This window comes from Hyla sarda, chromosome 12 (genome assembly GCF_029499605.1).
Source record: "Hyla sarda isolate aHylSar1 chromosome 12, aHylSar1.hap1, whole genome shotgun sequence".
Taxonomy (NCBI): Eukaryota; Metazoa; Chordata; class Amphibia; order Anura; family Hylidae; genus Hyla; species Hyla sarda.
The window spans coordinates 85009774-85033447 of NC_079200.1; the positions used below are offsets into that span (position 1 = coordinate 85009774).

Below are 23674 nucleotides of genomic sequence, written 5' to 3' on the forward strand. Positions count from 1 at the left end.
TGTAGAGGAGGCAATCCTTGTAACGGCTCTGATAATTAGCCCGGTGTGGCGTATCCTCATGGCTGGAGTGTTGCGCATAGGTTTGATGCGCCGAAAATTGAAGGGTTCTGCCTCTGGGATATTGGCTGTATGGAGGGGCACTTAGAAGGGAAAGCTGGACGCGTTTCAAGTCCTCCATAGGACTTTTCCTCAGCAGCTAAAAGTAGAAGTGAGTTCCCAAAGTCCTTTAGTGGGTTTTTCATATGTATAGCTCCTCCCTTTATGGGAGGATATCACAACCACTTAGAAAAAATAGTAAGTTGAGATTCTGTGGAAAATGGATTCCCACCACGTTTTCTATGTTATATAACAAACATGTTTTAGTCTGATGGATTCCGACCACGTTTTCTATGTTATATAACAAACATGTTTTAGTTTGATGGATTCCCACCACGTTTTCTATGTTATACAACAAACATGTTTTAGTCTGATGGATTCCCACCACGTTTTCTATGTTATACAACAAACATGTTTTAGTCTGATGGATTCCCACCACGTTCTCTATGTTATATAACAAACATGTTTTAGTCTGATGGATTCCCAACACGTTTTCTATGTTATATAACAAACATGTTTTAGTCTTATGTAAAGATGGATTTCCACCACATTTTCCACAGAATCCCAACTTACTATTTTTTCTAAGTGGTTGTGATATCCTCCCATAAAGGGAGGAGCTATACATATAAAAGCCCCACTAAAGGACTTTGGGAACTCACTTCTACTTTAAGCTGCTGAGGAAAAGTCCTATGGAGGACTTGAAACGCGTCCAGCTTTCTCTTCTAAGTGCCACTCTATACAGCCAATATCCCAGAGGCAGAACCCTTCAATTTTTGGCGCATAAAACTTATGCGCAATGCTCCAGCCACGAGGATACGGCACACCGGGCTAATTATCAGAGCCGTTACAAGGATCGCATCCTCTACAATTTGCTGTATCTTTTGAGACAAGCCGTGTCTCTAACAGCTGACCATCATCTTTACCAAGCCGGGACCACCAGCGCCACATCAGATACTATGTATATTGAGACCATTGCATATTTTGAGACCACAAAATCTCTAGCAGCAGGTGTTTCATTCAAGAGAACTAAACCCTTTACACAATTGTATGCATACATAGTATCACTTGTCTAGCAACATTGTATCCTCCCTATAAGCTCACTTCAGACATCGCTGCATATCGTTGAGACTGCCCAGTCTCTAGCAGCAGGCTCTTTGCATAAAGAGCCAGAATTTATAAATCTGATTACAAATGATTCACATACAAGGGGATTCATTTGAACAAAACTACTAAGAGATCAATATGCACTTTATTTTCATGGTACCCACCATCTGAACTATTAGATCAATTTATCAAGAATATCTCTATTTTTTCGTCTGGCTTATCGGACACTGTGGATAATTTTGACTGATTTATCAGACACTGTGGATAATTTTGGCTGTTTTATCAGATACTGTGGACACTCTTATATTTTTTATAAATTTTTACAATTTTATGAATTTTGCCATATTACAAATTTATGAAAATTGCCGTATTATTTTTGTATATATATTGTGAATTTTTATTGTACAATTGCCAACCCACGAGGGCCCTGTGAGGTTCGGAACACACTTTAACTATCATATATATTATTATAATAAACATATCATCATCCAATATTCATTGACCCTGAGCCTCAATTTCTATTTTTTATTTATTGCATTTTTTTACACCGTGGGTATAGGTGTTATTTGAGTAGCTTGGGTCCCAGGAAACTAGTTTATAAGAGCCTCTCCTACTCCTTATAAATTCACATTTTTGCTGTCTTTCTGACCACTTGAGATTTTACCTTGCTGTGATAAACACAAACACTGCTTTAATTTTATTCATGAATTAATAAAAGATGTGTTTTGTAGCCTGTTAATAAAAGGTCGGGTAATAACCAGTGTCCTGTGTTATCTGCACGGTATGTCTGGGGAGTAATGACCAGTGTCCTGTGTTATCTGCAAGGTATGTCTGGGGAGTAATGACCAATGTCCTTTGTCACCAGTAGGGTATGTCTGGGGAGTAATGACCAGAGTCCTGTGTTACCTGCACGGTATGTCTGGGGAGTAATGACCAGTGTCCTGTGTTATCTGCAAGGTATGTCTGGGGAGTAATGACCAATGTCCTTTGTCACCAGTAGGGTATGTCTGGGGAGTAATGACAAGAGTCCTGTGTTACCTGCACGGTATGTCTGGGGAGTAATGACCAGTGTCCTGTGTTACCTGCACGGTATGTCTGGGGAATAATGACCAGAGTCCTGTGTTATCTGCACGGTATGTCTGGGGAATAATGACCAGAGTCCTGTGTTATCTGCACGGTATGTCTGGGGAGTAATGACCAATGTCCTTTGTCACCAGTAGGGTATGTCTGGGGAGTAATGACCAGAGTCCTGTGTTACCTGCACGGTATGTCTGGGGAGTAATGACCAGTGTCCTGTGTTACCTGCACTGTATGTCTGGGGAGTAATGACCAGAGTCCTGTGTTATCTGCACGGTATGTCTGGGGAATAATGACCAGAGTCCTGTGTTATCTGCACGGTATGTCTGGGGAGTAATGACCAGAGTCCTGTGTTACCTGCACGGTATGTCTGGGGAGTAATGACCAGTGTCCTGTGTTATCTGCACGGTATGTCTGGGGAATAATGACCAGAGTCCTGTGTTATCTGCACGGTACGTCTGGGGAGTAATGACCAGAATCCTGTGTTACCTGCACGGTATGTCTGGGGAGTAATGACCAGTGTCCTGTGTTATCTGCACGGTATGTCTGGGGAGTAATGACCAGTGTTCCTGTGTTATCTGCACGGTATGTCTGGGGAGTAATGACCAGAGTCCTGTGTTACCTGCACGGTATGTCTGGGGAGTAATGACCAGAGTCCTGTGTTATCTGCACGGTATGTCTGGGGAGTAATGACCAGAGTCCTGTGTTACCTGCACGGTATGTCTGGGGAGTAATGACCAGTGTCCTGTGTTACCTGCACTGTATGTCTGGGGAGTAATGACCAGAGTCCTGTGTTATCTGCACGGTATGTCTGGGGAATAATGACCAGAGTCCTGTGTTATCTGCACGGTATGTCTGGGGAGTAATGACCAGAGTCCTGTGTTACCTGCACGGTATGTCTGGGGAGTAATGACCAGTGTCCTGTGTTATCTGCACGGTATGTCTGGGGAGTAATGACCAGTGTCCTGTGTTATCTGCACGGTATGTCTGGGGAGTAATGACCAGTGTCCTGTGTTATCTGCACGGTATGTCTGGGGAGTAATGACCAGTGTCCTGTGTTATCTGCACGGTATGTCTGGGGAGTAATGACCAGAGTCCTGTGTTACCTGCACGGTATGTCTGGGGAGTAATGACCAGAGTCCTGTGTTACCTGCACGGTATGTCTGGGGAATAATGACCAGTGTCCTGTGTTATCTGCAAGGTATGTCTGGGGAATAATGACCAGAGTCCTGTGTTATCTGCACGGTATGTCTGGGGAGTAATGACCAGAGTCCTGTGTTACCTGCAAGGTATGTCTAGGGAGTAATGACCAGAGTCCTGTGTTACCTGCACGGTATGTCTGGGGAGTAATGACCAGTGTCCTGTGTTATCTGCACGGTATGTCTGGGGAGTAATGACCAGAGTCCTGTGTTACCTGCACGGTATGTCTGGGGAGTAATGACCAGTGTCCTGTGTTATCTGCACGGTATGTCTGGGGAGTAATGACCAGAGTCCTGTGTTATCTGCACGGTATGTCTGGGGAATAATGACCAGAGTCCTGTGTTATCTGCACGGTATGTCTGGGGAGTAATGACCAGAGTCCTGTGTTATCTCCACGGTATGTCTGGGGAGTAATGACCAGAGTCCTGTGTTATCTGCACGGTATGTCTGGGGAATAATGACCAGAGTCCTGTGTTATCTGCACGGTATGTCTGGGGAATAATGACCAGAGTCCTGTGTTATCTGCACGGTATGTCTGGGGAATAATGACCAGAGTCCTGTGTTATCTGCACGGTATGTCTGGGGAATAATGACCAGAGTCCTGTGTTATCTGCACGGTATGTCTGGGGAGTAATGACCAGTGTCTTGTGTTACCTGCACGGTATGTCTGGGGAATAATGACCAGAGTCCTGTGTTATCTGCACGGTATGTCTGGGGAATAATGACCAGAGTCCTGTGTTATCTGCACGGTATGTCTGGGGAATAATGACCAGAGTCCTGTGTTATCTGCACGGTATGTCTGGGGAGTAATGACCAATGTCCTTTGTCACCAATAGGGTACGTCTGGGGAGTAATGATCAGTGTCCTGTGTTATCTGCACGGTATGTCTGGGGAATAATGACCAGAGTCCTGTGTTATCTGCACGGTATGTCTGGGGAGTAATGACCAGAGTCCTGTGTTACCTGCACGGTATGTCTGGGGAGTAATGACCAGAGTCCTGTGTTATCTGCACGGTATGTCTGGGGAGTAATGACCAGAGTCCTGTGTTATCTGCACGGTATGTCTGGGGAGTAATGACCAGTGTCCTGTGTTACCTGCACGGTATGTCTGGGGAGTAATGACCAGTGTCCTGTGTTACCTGCACGGTTTGTCTGGGGAGTAATGACCAGAGTCCTGTGTTATCTACACGGTATGTCTGGGGAGTAATGACCAGAGTCCTGTGTTACCTGCACGGTATGTCTGGGGAGTAATGACCAGAGTCCTGTGTTATCTGCACGGTATGTCTGGGGAGTAATGACCAGAGTCCTGTGTTATCTGCACGGTATGTCTGGGGAGTAATGACCAGAGTCCTGTGTTATCTGCACGGTATGTCTGGGGAGTAATGACCAGAGTCCTGTGTTATCTGCACGGTATGTCTGGGGAGTGCTAACCAGAGTCCAGCACCACCTGTATGGTATGTCCGGAGAATACTGACCAGTTTTCAGCATCATCTGCAGGACATGTCCAGGGGAAGACTGGCTAATGTCTTACATCACCTGCAGGGTATGTCTAAGAATGGACTGATCATTGTCCTATGCCACCCTTATGGTTTGTGTCATTTTCCTGACTTACTAGCAGACAATTGGACGCGAGCACTCTTCATCAGCAGCCGATCGACTTTACTGAATTCATTGTAAACATCCAGTGAATGTCTAAGATCATCTTTACTGCACGGAATGGATTCTGAGCCAAAGAGGGTTAAATACCCAGATCTGTGAGACAAGGAAAACACATTAAAACCGGCTTCCTCTAACTGAGCCATATCAGGAAAAACTAGAACCTTTTACTATACCGTAACATCACACCATAGCTGAAGTGTAACAGTCCCTCCTCCCTCCATGTAGTCCCTGGCACACTGCTTAAAACAGAGGAAAGATGGTAGAACATGACGCTGGTTAGCTGCTGTAGATTCTGGTGTTGTAGGTGCCTAGAAAAGAGCAAAGCACAGCTACAGTTAATCATTATTGTAGATGAGAGTGTAGGCACAGTCACTGTCTGTATGGTGGACACAGTTTTACTTTTACAGCAGGGAGTAGCTATATACATGATGTGGACCTTTAACTGCGCCCGGGTATACACAAGTATAATCAAACCATCAGGTTTGAGGAATGTGGAATATGTGTGTGTGTGTATATATATATATATATATATATATATATATATATATATATATATATATATATTAGGGATCGACCGATATCGATTTTTCAGGGCCATTACCGATACCGATACTCTGTGGAGGTTAGGGCCGAAAGCCGATAACTTATACCGATATTCTGGTATAAGTTATCAGCTATTTATCACCCCCCCCCCCCCCCCGTCCGGCGACACCGCTGGAGATCATTGATTTAAAGCGGGCACTGCAATGAACTGCAGGGCATTTTGCGGTGCCAGAGACCACCGCCGCCACCCGCTTCTTTCACCCTGCCTGTCCTCGGGTCCTCCTGAGTCCTATCACCGCCAACGCGATAGCCCCCGCCCCACCACCGCACCCCCCACCGCACCGCCTCGGCCAGAGACCGCCGCTGCCCCATTGCCTCCCCCATTCCCAGTTTTATAATTACCTGTTCCTGGGGTCCGCGCTACTTCTGACTCCTGCGGCATCCTCCTGAGCTGTCACTGTGCGCACTGACGGTGACGTTGCGTTGAGGATGTCACTCGTCATTGCGCAGCGCACAGCGTAACACAGGACGCCGCAGGAGCCAGAAGTAGCGCGGAGCCCGGGCCCCGGGAACAGATAATTATAAAACCGGGGATGGGGAAGGCAATGGGGCAGCGGCGGCGGCCGTCTCTGGCCGGTGCGGTGGGGGGTGCGGCGCTTTGCGGTGGTGAGCGGTGCGGTGGGGGGGGGGCGTTGCATGGGGTGGGGCATTATCGGATTATCAGCAAGGTAATTGCCGATACCGATAATGTCCAAAATCATGAATATCTGCCGATAGTATCAGCCAAAACGATAATCGGTCGATCCCTAATATATATATATATATATATATATATATATATATATATATATGCAATGAATTGAGGCAGTGGATGTACTTACCACCAGAGAGTGGAAAACATATACCTTGAATGTATGCTGCAAATGCTGTACTTGCTATTTTGAACCCACCTACAACATGACACCATTTTTTTTAGAGACAGAAATTATTCAAGCCATTTTCCTGTAACGGCATCTCACGATACAGATCTATAGAACAAGAAGCCCCTATTATTCATGCAGAGGTTAAACCTTCTTCCATCAGTCTCATAATCCTTACGTTTGTAAGATTCTCATCTCCGCACCAGTATCATGATCAGGGAGCTGGACATCAAACATCCTTTCCATTAATATTTTTGCATATTTCCCAAAATCGAGTTTGTCGGAGGACTGTAGGAGGACACCATCATAGGAATATGGGTCGAGCAGCACTGTCAGAAACCTCCCAGCAACCTGGACCTGAGAGGAACAACAAGAAACTATTGTGAAAGTCTGCTGTGTGAGGGGCATAATGGTGAGGGTCTGCTGTGTGAGGGGCATAATGGTGAGGGTCTGCTGTCTGAGGGACATAATGGTGAGGGTCTCCTGTGTGAGGGGCATAATGGTGATGCTCTGCTGTGTGAGGGGCATAATGGTGAGGGTCTCCTGTGTGAGGGGCATAATGGTGATGCTCTGCTGTGTGAGGGGCATAATGGTGAGGGTCTGCTGTGTGAGGGGCATAATGGTGATGCTCTGCTGTGTGAGGGGCATAATGGTGAGGGTCTGCTGTGTGAGGGGCATAATGGTGAGGGTCTGCTGTGTGAGGGGCATAATGGTGAGGGTCTGCTGTGTGAGGGGCATAATGGTGATGCTCTGCTGTGTGAGGGGCATAATGGTGAGGGTCTGCTGTGTGAGGGGCATAATGGTGATGCTCTGCTGTGTGAGGGGCATAATGGTGATGCTCTGCTGTGTGAGGGGCATAATGGTGAGGGTCTGCTGTGTGAGGGGCATAATGGTGAGGGTCTGCTGTGTGAGGGGCATAATGGTGAAGGTCTGCTGTCTGAGGGGCATAATGGTGATGCTCTGCTGTGTGAGGGGCATAATGGTGAGGGTCTGCTGTGTGATGGGCATAATGGTGATAGTCTGCTGTGTGAGGGGCATAATGATGATGCTCTGCTGTGTGAGGGGCATAATGGTGAGGGTCTGCTGTGTGAGGGGCATAATGGTGATACTCTGCTGTGTAAGGGGCATAATGGTGATGCTCTGCTGTGTGAGGGGCATAATTGTGATGGTCCGCTGTGTGAGGGTCTGCTGTGTGAGGGCCATAATGGTTATGCTCTGCTGTGTGAGGGGCATAATGGTGATGGTCCGCTGTGTGAGGGTCTGCTGTGTGAGGGCCATAATGGTGATAGTCTGCTGTGTGAGGGGCATAATGGTGATAGTCTGCTGTGTGAGGGGCATAATGGTTATGCTCTGCTGTGTAAAGAGTATGATGGGGAAGGTTTGCTGCATAAGATGTATGATTGGAATGATCCACTGTGTGAGAGTACAATGTTGAGATCTGCTATGTGAGGATATAGGGTCATTATATATTAAGGTTACAGTTTATATAGGATATATTAGAGTGGGTTTGGAATTGTGAGCTTTTCATTCACCTTCCCCTCCCCCATCTTGAGTGATCACTATAGTTCATAATATCCATTACCCCATGCTTCCTCGGCGGATTTCTGTGTTTTTCTCCTCACTAATCTCATCTTAAGCTCGGCACATTCCTCACAAGTGACTTGTCTTATTTCCTGCATCTCTGGATTTTTCCATCACATAAAGCCATTCCACATACACACAGCCCTATACAAGCCTGAAGCCAGTGGCAGCCAAGGCCAGTATACATGCAATATGTTACTCTGTGCATTGAAAACAGGACGCATGGCTTTCTCATCACACTCCGTACCAATAGCTGCAACATAGACTATGCACGTTTGGTAATAAGGCACTTACTACAGAATACCAGAATTAGTGATGTTAGTAGAGACAGTCTGCACAACATTGGGCAATATGTCTGATCCATAACTAATGGAATGCTGATGGGTTATTGAGTTAGAAATAAGGAAGTGCTTGACTGTAGAAGTCCTCATGAAGGGACAAGAGCTCTAACTGAACAATGTCCATGGTCTCAAAAGTTAGGGGAGGGAAAGTCTTTTTATGAGGACCAAACCCTGACTTTTTATACGTTGACAGGTAGTCTTTAGGGTGGACTTCAGTGCTGTCAAGAAGCCCCAGGATAGGGGAATATCAAGAGACAGCCCAGAGTACTGTTAAATAGTATAGCTACTAAGGCTCGCCTGTTGGATATGCCCATCCAATACACCCCAGGCCTCGCAAGTATATCATAGACATATGGTTTTAGGTCTAAGATAGATATACTTTATTTAAAGGAAAGCTTTCTTCTGTCTTTTTTGTTTTCTGAATACTGCAGATACACCCCCAACCACCACCACCCTCCCCATTTGGAAAGAGGCTTTTGAAAGCTAAATTCTTATTTCTTGGAAGAAATTGAGAGAAAACAGTTCTTGAGGATCTTCTTTAGAGCCACACACCATTCCTCAAACTGCAGTAAGTCTGTGGTGAAAGATGTTCTCAAAAATTCTCCTGACAATTCTTTTGCCAGCTTTTGAGCCTCACAAGTCTGAAAGGTCCTGCTTAACCCTATAAGGGTCTGAGGAGGAAACGCGCATTTTGTCTCAACTGGGGTTATCCATATCAGTAATGTCTTCAAGTAGATTGCAGACATTACTGATCAGTGCCATGCCAATCAAAAGATTGCTATAAATAGTCCCCTGTGGGGACAAAAATTTTTAAATGAAAGTTTTTATTTTTTTATGAATAAAATCAACTCTCCCCCTCCCCCCCCCCAATTTCACAAATAAAACAAAGTAAAAAAAAAAAACATATTTGGTGTTGCCGCATGCGGAAATTAACTATTAAGATATAATGTTAAGGATCTTGTACGATGAACGGTGTAAATATAAAAAAAATACCAGTCCAAGATTGCTCATTTTTGGTCACATCACATAACAGAAAAAAAATGAATAAAATGTGTAAAAAAGTTACATATAAACAAAAGTGGTACTGATAAAAACTACAGATTACAGTGCAAAAATTAGCTCTCATAAGCCCCGTATACGGAAAAATAAGAATTTTAGAATAGGTCAATTATAAACATACTTCTTTTGTCTAAAAGCAGTACAGTAATCGAAATGCATGTAACTAGGGGTATCGTTGTAATCACATTGACCCACAGAATAAAGAGAACATGTCAGTTGAGTATGCCATACATTTTATGGTAAAATCAAAGATGTTATTAAAAAGTACAATGGTACTGGTTAGAGATTAGCGAATTGAATCGAACGAATCCAAATTTGTTAGGAATTTCCTGAAAAATTTGATTTGTAACGAATTCGAATATCGCCGCCATTCCATAAAACGAATCGGTTCATTAAGCTCCATTTAGTGCGGTCCAGGCCAGGGGACCTAAAATGGTGGCTACACATGTGAGGACATGGGGCAAGGAACTCTGGAAAGGCGGGTAGGTGGGATCACCCTGAATCACATGCAGCATGCAGCCTATCAGAAGCCAGCCAGCTCTGTGATGCCACAGCCCTATATATTCGGCAGCCATCGATGCAGGCAGGCATTGCTGGGATTTTTTCCTGAGAGAGCAGACAGTGTCTGTCTGTGTGTGTTACTGAGAAAAAAGATCTTTTCAGCGGTGAATCAATTCACCTGAAGCCCACATCACTGCAGGCAGGCAGATAAACGGGTAAAGTATAGAGAGAGAGAGAGTACACTTTATGCTGGCCTGTACTGGGGTGTATTACTCTAAAGCTAATAGGGGACAGTTAGTGTGAGCACTAAAATACCTAGTCACCTGCTTTTAATGCCTAATTCAGGTGTAACTGTACTGAGGCATATTCTGCTATCCTAAGTGTAATATATACGCACTCAGCGCTTTTACATTTTTTCCTGTTAAACTCATAGGGGCCAATTATTGTTAAAGGCCATAAATACCTACACACCTGCTTTTAATGCCTAATTCAGGTGTAACCGTACTGGGGCAAATTTTCTTATTCTAAGTGTAATATATACGCACTCAGCGCTTTTGATGTTTATCCCTGTGAAACTCATAGGGGCCAGTTATTGTTAAAAGCCAGAAATACCTACACACCTGCTTTTAACGCCTAATTCAGTTGTAACTGTACTGGGGCGTATTTTACTATAATAAGTGTAATATATACGCACTCAGATGTTGTACAAGTATGTCAGGCACAGAAGTGCCAGGACGTGCACAGAGGAGTGGCAGAGGTTGCAGCAGAGTAGGGGCGCGTGGCAGCAGAGGTGTGATCTCCCGGTATCAGCTAGCGGTTGTGTCTCGACCAGCAAACCAGCAGCCGTCATTGATTGGTTAACTCGGTCATCCCAAGTGACATCTGACACCCCCAATCAATAGTCGGTGGGTTCCTCAGACTCAACCCTCAGTTGGCATGGCCTGGGAGCAGTTTGTGTCCTCCAACTGCCTCTGTCCTATGCAGTTCCCTCACACAGAGAAGTATTGCATGCTGTGGGCTCAGATCCACTATACAGCATGGGCGATCAACTAGAGGACAGTCAGCAGCTACTGCCCAGCCAAGAATTGGAGGAGACCTCCGCCTCTTCCTCTGCTTGGCGGGAAAGTAGTGATGAGGAGAGTGGGAGGTGGTGTTGCGAGCAATCAGGCTCCTGAAACAGAAACCATTCAGGAACTTCAGGATGATATCAGTGACGTGCAGACACAACTTGATGATGATGATGAAGCCGATCACACTTGGGAGCCAGGTGCAGAAGGGGCTTCATCACCATCAGGGAAGAGGGTGGCAGGTTGCCTGTGAGGCAGCAGCTGAGCCAGCAAGGTGGTAGTATGGGTTGGAGTCAGTATGGTTGCAGCAGTGGGAAGTCTGGAGACAAACGTGCCCGAGGTAGACCACCTGCTTGGCGGCAGCCTACCTGTCCGGGAGGTAGTGGAGCAGGGGTTCCCGGAGTCGGCGGCAGTATCAGTCAGTTAGTGCGGACTGTTGGGGGGGGAAATCAGCTACTCGGCGGTGTGGCAGTTTTTTTTTTATCAAGCATCCGGAGTATGTTAACATGGCCACATGCACGATGTGTCGGCAGAAGGTTAAACGTGACCAGGGTCCCAATATTGGCACCACGGCCCTGCGACAACTTATGCAGCATCACCATCAAGCGGCCTGGGAGAAGCGTGGCTCTGATGCGGGGGCATTACCCAGTGGCACGCCGCTCCCTGTTTCAGCCAGCCAAGGCTCCCCCACCTCAGTCGAAGGAAGCTGTCTGTCATGTGTAATGTGCAATGTGTAGCTAAATGGGTGGTTTTTATATTCACCTGAAAGGAGAGGAGGAGCAGGAGCAGCCAGAGGAGCTACAGGATGATGAGGAAGACAGAGGACCCAGACACACCATGGCAGTGTGCAATGGAGATGGAGGCAGGTAGTCCCTCCGAGTCACTTGCACAAATGGCACGATGCATGCTGATTCTGACTCGGGGGGGGGGGGGGGCCCTCTGCGCTCACGTTCCACTGCCATGGCTGCTGGGGAGGGGTGGGGTGGCAGGAGCAGTACCAGCTCCATCAGCAGCAGCCTGAGTCTACAGTAGCTGATGAGTAGCTTTCTTCACCCGCATAGTAAAGCAACTCATCATTGGCAGGTAGACCTTGAGCAGGACCTGAACCAGCAGGTGGTGGCATACTTTGACATGACCCTACCAACACACATTGAAGATCCGCTAGACTTCTGGGCAGACAAACTGGATTTGTGGCTTCAACTTGAGAAAAAACAGACATGGTCGCACATCCACAATATGCACCTTGATCCAATGCTTATCAGCAATATCTATTAAACTAACAGGTCGTTAGTGTGCTTTATGATCATGAAGTGCAAGCCCACTAGCCACGTCATGGCCACCTGTAAGTAGTGGGTCCCTAGCATAAAATTGCGCAGCACTGAGTGGCGACCACCACCAAGTGAGCTTTTACACCTTTTTTACACTGGTGTGGTGCTGTGCGGCGTCCATTGGGGCCGCGGCACCGTGTCTGTGGGGAATCGCGGCCCTAGGACTGGTTTGAGTGCCATTGGGGTTGCTCTGCCAGTGGGCCGTTCCCCCTGTAGGCACTGGTGGTCTCCGCTCAGTGCTATGACATTTTATGCAAGGGACGTTAGGGATACGCTACTTACAGGCGGCCATGAAGTGGCTAGTGGGCTTGCACTTCATGATCACAAAGTACACTAACAACCTGTTAGTTTAATAATTGTTGCTGAGAGTCATTAGATCATTGTGCATGTTTTGCAAATGCTACCATGTCTGTTTTCTCTATTTAAATTCACATTGTGTTTTCTATCCCCCTCTTTTTTGTTGTTTTTACTTGGTCTGCACTCTGCCCTTCCCCCTCAGCCCAGGCATATATGAATTAGCAGGAAGCTGCACAGGCCCCCTTCCTTTCTGGCAGCCTCCCAGTCTGCCTGGGACCACCACCAAGTGAGCTTTTACACCTTGTTCACACTGGTGTGGTGCTGTGCGGCGTCCATTGCTGGCGCCGTGTCTGTGGGGAGGTGTGGTCCTGGGACTGGTTTGAGTGCTATTGGGGCTGCTTTGTCAGTGGGTCATTCCCCCTGTGGGCACAGGTGTTGCGGCGGTAGTTGTCACTGCTCAGTGCTATGCCATTTTATCCTAGGGACGTTAGGGATCCTCTACTTACAAGTGGCTGTGACGTGGCTAGTGGACTTGCACTTCATGATCATAGAGTACTCTAATGACCTGTTAGTTTAATAAATGTTGATGAGAAGCATTAGATCATTGTGCATGTTGTGGATGTGCGACCATGTCTGTTTTCTCTATTTGAATCCCTGGAAAACCTGTCCTACCCGGCCAGATCGGGTGTTTAGTGTGGTGGGAGCCACAGTATCCCCAAGGAGAACTCACCTGTCCACCAAAAAATGTGGAGAGTCTGACCTTTGTCAAGATGAATCAGGCATGGATCAGCCAGGATTTCCACCCAACAATGCCTGTTGCATCAGAATAGATTAACCTTGGTGCCACACCAACACTTCACAAATATGGATAGTGTAAAACATATTTAAGGTGCTGCTCCCCAGTTGCAGAAATTATTCTGTATCAGACCAAGTATTGAGGATATACATTAGCTAGAACTTAACTTTTTTTAGGATAACATTTATGGACCCCAATTTATTTTTAAATCAAACAAAAGTAAAGGTGCAAAAAACACAATGTGCCACCTACACCACCAAGTATTGATGTGATGCAAAAACCTCTAAAAGGTGGAAGGAAACAATGTAGGGTCTGTTGTAACAGGTTCAAGGCCCTACTCTCGCCCTATTAATTCCCTTCTTGGCAAGTGTTACTTGCCCTAAAAAAGGGTGGCCCCACACACGAACCTCTCCCTATTTCCACCTAAAAACCCTGGGAAATGGCAGGGTTTTTAGGTGGAAATGGGAAGAGTTTCCTTTGTGCTGCTGCCCTTTTTAGGGCAAGTAACACTTGCCAGAAAAGGAAATTAGTAGGGCAAGAGGAGGGCCTTACAGGGTCAGTTTTTCCCCGTCACAATGGACCATGTGTTGTTCCCTTTCACCGTTTAGAGGTTTTTGCATCACATCAATATTTGGTGGTGTAGGTGACACATGGTGTTTTTTGCACACTTTCCTTTTGTTTGATTTAAAAAAAAATTGAGGTCCATATATATTATCCTAAGAATATTATTAAAAGTTAAGTTTTAGCTAATGCATATCCTCAATACTTACTTGTGCACACCAATACTTTGACAAAAGAGACCGGTTTCTTCTGCCTACCTGCCTCAGATACTATTCTGACACTGACACTCGCCTGATGCCACACATCTGATGCCAAGTGCTCCTTCTTTCACCCACCTTCGTCAGCGGGTACTGGTATTGCCACCCACCGCCCCACTCTGTCACCGGGTCACTTTCAGGTCTCTGATGCTGCTGCCATCTCCCGGCTGTGTCCTTGTGCCATCATAAGGTCTCCTCATGCTGCCACCAAATCCAGGCTGTGTCATTCTGCCACCATATGGTCTCCTCATGCTGATGCCACCTCCAGGCTGTGTCATTCTGCCACAATATGGTCTCCTCATGCTGCCACCACCTCCAGGCTGTGTCATTCTGCCACTATATGGTTTCCTCATGCTGCCACCACCTCCAGGCTGTCATTCTGCCACCATATTGTCTCCTCATGCTGCCGCCACCTCCAGGCTGTGTCAATTTGCCACTATATGGTTTCCTCATGCTGCCGCCACCTCCAGGCTGTGTCATTCTGCCACCATATTGTCTCCTCATGCTGCCGCCACCTCCAGGCTGTGTCAATTTGCTACCATATGGTCTCCTCATGCTGTTGCCACCTCCAGGCTGTGTCATTCTGCCACTATATGGTATCCTCATGCTGCTGCCACCTCCAGGCTCTGTCATTTTGCCACCTTGTGATCTCATGCTGTTGGTGGCACATTAAGCTCATTAATCTCTTTAAACTTTCAACTGACACTCTGTCATTGTGCCACTCTGTGGCAGTGATTCTAATAGCGACGCCTGTAATCTGCATGTCATACTGAATAACAGTATTATTTCACTATGTGTGTTACAGCAAGGCAAAGTGTTCTACACCCCTATTGAGGCTCTCTGTAGCCTGGAAATAGCCACTTTTAATAGCAATTTGCTGCAAACAAATTTGGATCGAACCAATTTTTTTCGGAAATTAGGCTAATCGGCTAAATAAAATTTTTCAAAAATTCGCTCATCTCTAGTAATGATACTGGTAATGGTGCCAGAAAGTTAAACAGATTTGTAAATTACTTCTATTAAATGATCTTAATCCTTTCAGTACTTATCAGCTGCTGTATGCTACAGAGGTAGTTGAGTTGTTCTTTTTTTTGTCTGAGCACAGTGCTCTCTGCTGACACCTCTGTCAATGCCAGGGACTGTCCAGAGCAGGATAGGTTTGCTATGGGGATTTGCTCCTACTCTGGACAGTTCTTGACACAGACAGAGGTGTCAGCAGAAAGCACTGTGGTCAGACAAAAAAAGAATAACACAACTTCCTGTGGAGCATACAGCAGCTGATAAGTCCTGTAAGGATTAAGATTTTTTAATAGAAGTAATTTACAAATCTGTTTAACTTTCTGGAGCCAGTTGATATGAAAAAAAAATTATTGTTTCCACCGGCGCACCTGACTATACTCTTACAAAATCCCTGAAAATGTGTGTAGAAGAACACTTTTTTTCACAACTGTCTAACACATTTGCACATTTGCATACTTAAAAAGTAATATTAAGTATTTTTTTGTACATGTCTGGTGGTGTGGGATAATAAGTGTGGGTGTTATTAAAGTGAAATGTGTTTGGTGGGAATGATGCTGGACCAGGTAATACGTTTATAGACTAATAATGGACTCACTTTGTATATACTGTAAAGACAATATTTTCTTTTAAGTTACGCATTAATATATTGTTGTCCTATATTGTTAGTTTGTTTTTATGTTCAGTTAGGTGTACGTTGCTTGTCTTATTATGTTACCGTTGGTTATTATTGTAATGTTTTATGTTTGTTATATATTTTCTTAATTAAAAAAAATAGTGAATGTAACTCAGGATAAGTAATGTAATGTATGTACACAGTGGCCCAGATTTATCAAACTGTGTGAGAGAAAAAATGGAGTAATTTTCCCACAGCGACCAATCACAGCTCAGCTAACCAGCTCTGGTAAAGTGAAAGCTCAACTGTGATTGGTTGTTGTGGGAAAATCCCTCCACTTTTTCTCTCACACAGTTTGATAACTCTGTGCCAGTGACTCTACCAGCAGAATAGTGAGTACAGCTCTAGAGTACAATATTCAGCATATATCCAATGTTTATAATGACTTCATGTAGGTAAAAGGAGTACATTAAAGGGGTATTCTGGTGCTAAAATGTACCATGGTGCTGGGGCCCATAAAAATAGAAAAAAAGGCATACTTACATAGCCCCAGTTTTCTGCTGGTCCGCCACAACTACTGTTAGGCTCCAATCAGTCCCCCGTCCTTGTCTTTTTCCTGCTTTCAAGAGCTCAGTGCAAGACCTGCCAGCTCAGCCAATCACTGGTTGCAGCGGTTTCCCATCTTGGCCAGTGATTGGTTGACAATCTAATGGGAGCTGCGGGGGACCAGCATAAAACCGCGGCTAGGTAAGTACGCATTTTTTTAAATTTTTTTTTAATAATAATTTATACAAGAATACCCCTTTACTGTACTCCTTTTACCTACATAAAGTCATTATTAATATTTATTTTTATAGCGCCCTTTATTCCAAAGTAAAGTACATAAAGTAAATGTTAAAATACATAACAATGAATGTGATACAGAGTAAATGGCAGACTGATATAGAGGGAGAGAGGGCACTGCCCACAAGGGTTGACTATCTACAAGAGGAGTGGGTGGACAGCTGTCATTGTAATCATTGGCTATACGCTAAATAAAAAGTGCAAGAATACCCCTTTAAACAATCCAGAACAAGCATATATGGGCAATATATGTTAATGACAGAATTTTTGATCGGTGGGGGTCCTGGTGCTGAGACCCTCATTGAATGTTAAAAGATCATGCAGTAGCACTCGGATAAGCACAGTGCCCATTCATGCCTGCTTGTCACCACTTCCATCCTCTGGACACACAGGAAGGATTTAGGAGAGTCAGTGTCAGGTTCAGGTTACCTGAATGTTACTTACGGTGAATATGTCCCCATGTTTTGCCTTCATACGTGTGAAGAATTTAACCACATCACTCCCAAACTCCAGCGCATGTCCCAGCCATGGAATGAGTCCACAGTCCAGGGGAGGCTCGCCACTCTGTCTGGATACAGAAGATATCAACCTCAGCAATGATAAAAGCAGCAATAAATAATCATCTACTGTTTTAAAGGGATACTCCGGTGAAAACCTTTTTTCTTTTAAATCAACTGGTGGCAGAAAGTTAAACATATTTGTAAATTACTTCTATTAAAAAATCTTAATCCTTCCAGTACTTATTAGCTGCTGAATGCTACAGAGGAAATTCCTTTCTTTTTGGAACACTGATGACATCACGAGCACAGTGCTCTCTGCTGACATCTCTGTCCATTTTAGCAACCATCCACAGCAGATGTATGCTAAGGGCAGCATGGTGGCTCAGTGGTTAGCACTGCTGCCTTGCAGTGCTGGGGACTTGGGTTCAAATCCCACTAAGGACAACAATAAATAAAGCGTTATTTTTATTATAATAAAGTCAGCAGACAGAACTGTGCTCGTGATGTCATCAGAGAGCATTCCAAAAAGAAAAGAATTTCCTCTGTAGTATTCAACAGCTAATAAGTACAGGAAGGATTAAGATTTTTTAATAGAAGTAATTTACAAATATGTTTAACTTTCTGCCACCAGTTGATTTAAAAGAAAAAAGGTTTTCAGCGGAGTATCCCTTTAATGAACTACTGACCCCCTCATTCAACAGTCACTAGCATGACAGGCTTACCTATGGTGTGTGGTGGTGCTGATGATGATACTACTACAAGACTGATCTGGATCTGGTGTATGATAATGATACCCCTAGTAGGATCAACCAGGTAGATAGAATGTGGTGTGTGGTGATGATACTACTGTAAGCCTTCTCCAGATAGATGGGATTAGATTGTTGTGCATTGCAGAAATTCATCTGTATGTCATCTTCTTTTACTATTATGTTTTTTCACTTGCTGATAGTAGTTTGAGTATGGGTCCATACTGGGTTTTTGTTGTGTTTTGCTTGAGGTGTTTCCTCCTTCTATATACAGAGGTCCCTCAACATACGATGTTAATCCGTTCCAAATGGACCATCGTTTGTTGAAACCATCGTATGTTGAGGGATCCGTGCAATGTAAAGTATAGGACAGTGGTCTACAACCTGCAGACCTCCAGATGTTGCAAAACTACAACACCCAGCATGCCCGGACAGCCAACGGCTGTCCTGGCATGCTGGGAGTTGTAGTTTTGCAACATCTGGAGGTCCGCAGGTTGAAGACCACTGGTATTGGAGGTTATACTCGCGTGTCCCCACCGCTCCAGACCGTCACCGCTGCCCTGGATGTCGCCTTCCATCGCTGTCGCCGCGTCCCCGGGGTGTCCCTGACGCTCCGGCAAGGCCTCTGCTTCCCCGGCATCCTCGCTCTCCGTCGCCGCCATCATGTCGCCACGCACGCTGCTTCTATTGGATGACGGGATGGGACGTGATCAAGTCGATGGAGAGCGCCAACGATGCAGGGGATCCTGAAGAGGACGCGCCGGAGCCCCGAGGACAGGTAAGTGATTGTCAGTGGACCACACGGGGCACCGTAAACGGTTATCCGGTGGCAGCTGAAGCAGTCTGCGCTGCCGGATAGCCGTTTATGTGATGGCCCCGACATACAAAAGCATCGTATGTTGATGCTGCCTTCAATATGACCTCTGAGAGGCCACCGTATGTTGAAATGATCATATGTCCGGGCCATCGTAGGTCGGGGATCACTGTGGATCCATTTACTGTAGTTTTTCGCAGTTTTTTCAGGATTGGTTCTATTGCTTAATAATGTTGCAAGGCTGTGTGTTTGTTTGTTTGTTTATGTTCTGTCTGTGCTAAAACATAACTCCAGGGATGTATTGCGATACACTCTTTACAGTTATGTGAAGAGATGCAGCTCATGTTGGGCAGTATTTTGAGTATATTGTATAGTTCTGCCTATAGAGAGTTCTCTGGTGCTGCTGTTAGATATTTATTTTAGTTCCTGTTGTGTTTTTTGCATATTTTACTTTAACCATCCTGCAAAACTACTGCTCCAATTAGAGATGAGCGAATTTACAGTAAATTCGATTCATCACGAACTTCTCGGCTTGGCAGTTGATGACTTTTCCTGCATAAATTAGTTCAGCTTTCAGGTGCTCCTGTGGGCTGGAAAAGGTGGATACAGTCCTAGGAGACTCTTTCCTAGGACTGTATCCACCTTTTCCAGCCCACCGGAGCTGAAGGCTGAACTAATTTATGCAGGATAAGTCATCAACTGCCGAGCCGAGAACTTCGTGACGAATCGAATTTACTGTAAGTTCGCTCATCTCTAGCTCCAATCATTCAATGGCATCTAATGGTGAGTTACATTTTGCTTCTGACATTTGACACAACCTGGTATGAATTTTCTGCACCACTGCTGATTGGTCACACTATTGTGCCCTACCATAAGTCTGGGGGTATCAGAGTACTGGAAGCCATTGTTAGGACTTGTGCACGCTCCCCCCCCCCCCCCCCCCCCCCATCTGTAAAGAAAACAGAAGACATCTACTGTTCGGTGAGTGCTTTGTTATTCTTGGTTCTTATAATTTGATATATAGCACTGTATTGATAGGTCTGTCTGTGTGACCCATTGATACAACTACAGGCAGGACGTCTAGTGTAAAAAAAAAAAAATAATGAAAATCTTGTGGCATGTCGCCTGTGGGCACATGCCTGCAGTGCCCTATTATAGAACTGGTCAAATTTTTTCCACTGGCAACACAATAAAATCCCAAAAGGGAACAAACAGATAAGTTTTCTTTAGTAAAACAGAAACACTCAGCTTTTTGTAAATGACTAATAACTCAGGTTGTTGCTCACCCAGACTCAAAAAGGCTTTCTGGGCTTGCTGGACATTGTAGTTTTGCAACAGCTGGTGGCACACAGGTTGGGAAACACTTCATAAAAGGGGTATTCCATGAAAAAAACATTTTTTCCCCTATCAGCTGGCTCCAGAAAGTTAAACAGATATGTAAATTACTTTTATTTAAAAAAAATCTTAATCCTACCAGTACTTATCAGCTGCTGAAGTTTAGTTGTTCTTTTCTGTCTGACCACAGTGCTCTCTGCTGACACCTCTGTCTGTCTCAGGAACTGTCCAGAGCAGGAGAGGTTTGCTACGGGGATTTGCTGCTACTCTGGACAGTTCCTGACAGAGGTTCACTGACAGAGGTGTCAGCAGAGAGCACTGTGGTCAGACAGAAAATAACAACTCAACTCCAGCAGCTGATAAGTACTGGATTAAGATTTTTTTTTGTTTTTGTTTTATTTTATAAAAGTAACTTACAAATCTGTTTAACTTTCTGGAGCCAGCTCCAAAGTTTTTTCATGGAATAACCCTTTAAACACAGTTTTTTTTTGTGTTCGGGTCAGCCTGGTGATCACATGACCCAGTTACAGTATTAAAAACACCAGGATGCAGCTGTGTTAGAATGAAACAGATGGCTTTGCAGGACTAGTGATGGTGAATGTGCATGATGATATCGGCAATCCCATAAAAAAAAAAAAACTTAAAAAAACCGGAGTGCTTATTAGTATATGGCCTAGATTCTATTGGACTGGCAGGTAGGTTGGCAGTGGGACCTTCTACTTTCTACTGCTTCAGTACAGGTCTTGTGCCAATGTGAAATCCCAGCCCAATATTTATGTTTTGGAGTTTAGGTAAGAAAGCCTATGTCTAGCCAGCACTCATACAGACAGGTATTTATTTTATGTTTTTATTCGCACAGTGTTGCTAATGTGATATATTCATTCTGACATTTATGCAGTCATACATGTATATCTTTAACATTGTTCAGTTCACCATGGGGGAGATTTATCAAAACCTGTGCAGAGGAAAACTTGCCCAGTTGCCCATAGCAACCAATCAGATGGCTTCTTTCATTTTTCACAGGCCTTCATAAAAATGAAAGCAGCAAGCTGATTGGTTGCTATGGGCAACTGGGCAAGTTTCCCTTTGCACAGGTTTTGATAAATCTCCCCCCATATCTTTAGGCAATCACACAATACGATCTCAGACAATGTAAGGAAAACGGGACCCTGGAGAGAGACCCTGGAGAGAGAAAACGGGACCCTGGAGAGAGAACTTGACGTAGTCTGTGGTATCAAAAAATGAACATCCAAGGAGTTTAACCCTTTAATGATGCAGTCTTTTTGGTCTTAATGACAGGGCCAATTTTCATTTTTTCCCTCCTCACCTTTTCGAATCCATAATGCTTTAAATTGTCACCTACAGGACCACATGCGAGCATGTTTATGCATGACCTATTGTACTTTGTAATGACATTATTCATTTTACCATAACATTTTTTGGTGAGGACAGCAAAAAATTCATTTTGGGGTGAAATTTAAATAAAAAAAGCAATTTTGAAACTTTTGAGGAGTTAATTTTTTTTTATACTACCGTATTTTACTATCTTAAAATGTTTTTACATTTTTGTAAGCAAGTCAGTATGCCTAAAAATTGCCCTATTCTAACCCCTATAACACTTTTATTTTTCTGTATACAGAGCGGAATGAGGGCTCATTTATGGCACTGTGATCTGTAATTTTTACCGGTACCATTGTTTGGATGGTACTGCTTAATCTTTTTTAAATTTTTTATGGTATATAAGTGACCAAAATCTGCATTTCTAGTGTTTGGTATTTTTTATGTTTACGCTATTAACTGTACAGTTTCATTAATGCTATAATTTAATTGTTCAGACATTTCCACATATGGCAATTCCAAAAATGTTTATGTTTACAGTATTTAAGAAAAATAAAGATGAAATAGCATTTTTTTTCAATATCTCTCCTTCCAAAAAATGTAATAAAATTATATGAACCCCCAAATGATGCCATTAAAGTAAAACTTTTGTCCTGCAAAAGACAAGTCCTCTTATGGCAATGTGTCCATTTAAAAAAGCAATATAGCTCTTAGAATGTGACAATGAAAACAAATGAAGAAAACGTCTACCAGTTAGGCCCAACGAAGGGGTTAAACTCTGGTTAAGCGATGGTACTTTAAAATGAATTTACAAAAATCAGAATGGGCCCCCAAAATAATTTCCTCTAGGTGCAAGAAATTTTAGTCCGACGACGATAGACTCATGTACAATATAAGCATTAATAAGTATATATATATATATATATATATATATATATATATATATACACACACATTCATACGCACATACTGTACACACATTCACATACAAATATATATATATATATATATATATATATATATATATATATACAGGAAGCATTATCACTATACCCTTTGGGGGGGATACTGTGGTCTCACCTGCGTCTCCGAAGGAAAGCTGCCCAGATGAAGACTGTGAGGGAGATGGCGAGGAACAGTGAAGCTATCATTGTGTTGGCAGGATGAGGGGCAGCCAGCACTTATATCCTCTGTGGGGAGGGAGGAGGTGATGGGCTGACATCAGGGGCTGGTTACACAGCAGCAGCTGCAGCCTCTGCTCAAACTATCTCTCGAAAGTTGCCATTCACCAAGGCAAATCCTCCACAGATGTGTCCAGTCTGCCCCCAGTGCCCATCATACAAATGATTGTGATGAATTGTGTGGAGGTAGTGTTCTCTGATGGGGAAAAGTGGTGTAGGGGGATGACTGCCCTATCCAAAAAGGGATGACTCCTGTTGAGGAAGGGATAAGGGATATATGAACGTATCTATAGGATCTAATCGCATGTGCTAAATGAAAATAGGTTCTCCGATACAAGAAATTTCAGGAAGGTGCAGGGAGTGAGGGTGGACATGAGTGACCAGAAGGTGGACATGAGTGCAATGAAGTGGTAGGAAAGTGCATATGAGCAGAATTAAGCAGCAAGAGGGTGCATATGAGTGGAATAAAGTGACAAGAATGAGGACATGCGTGGAATGAAGTTGATGAAGGGTGGACATGAGACGATTGAAGGGTATGGAAGATGAAAGTGAGTGAAATGAAGTAGTAGGAAGGTAGACATGCGTGGAATGAAGTGGGAGAAGGCTGGACATAAGTGCAATGAAGGGACAATAGGGTGCACATAAGTGAAGCAAAGTGAAAATAGGGTGGATGTATGTGTAATGAGGTGGCTGAATGTTGCACATGAGTGTAATGAAGTGGGAGGAAAGTAGACATAAGTGGAATAAAGTGGCAGGTGGGTGACCATGAGTCCCATGAAGTGACAGGAGGAAGTTGGAGGTTTTCCAGGGTGAAGGTACAAGAGTGTAGTTTAAATGGTCTAGTTTAGGACATACATATTTTGGGGACATAACACAACCCTGAATAAATGCTTATACT

At 44.2% G+C, this 23674-nt stretch overlaps 1 protein-coding gene across 5 annotated transcripts in view; it reads right to left on the bottom strand.

The window, feature by feature from the left end:
- The window catches only part of PTGIS (prostaglandin I2 synthase), a 47838-nt gene extending 24952 nt beyond the window's left edge, over positions 1–22886 (bottom strand). Inside the window, exons 1-5 of one of the 5 annotated variants that reach the window (XM_056547408.1) lie at positions 22676–22886; positions 17292–17430; positions 6777–6955; positions 5309–5443; positions 5089–5228 (exon numbers count right to left, since the gene is read on the bottom strand). In XM_056547408.1, coding sequence (XP_056403383.1) covers positions 5089–5228; positions 5309–5443; positions 6777–6955; positions 17292–17430; positions 22676–22746 — 664 coding nt within the window. In that variant the 5' untranslated portion in view covers positions 22747–22886. Of the gene's footprint in view, positions 1–5088; positions 5229–5308; positions 5444–6776; positions 6956–17291; positions 17431–21161; positions 21269–21584; positions 21754–22675 lie in introns of those variants that run through there. The other 4 variants (XM_056547411.1, XM_056547410.1, XM_056547409.1 and 1 more) reach the window with 4 other exon arrangements.
- Positions 22887–23674: the final 788 nt, after the last annotated feature.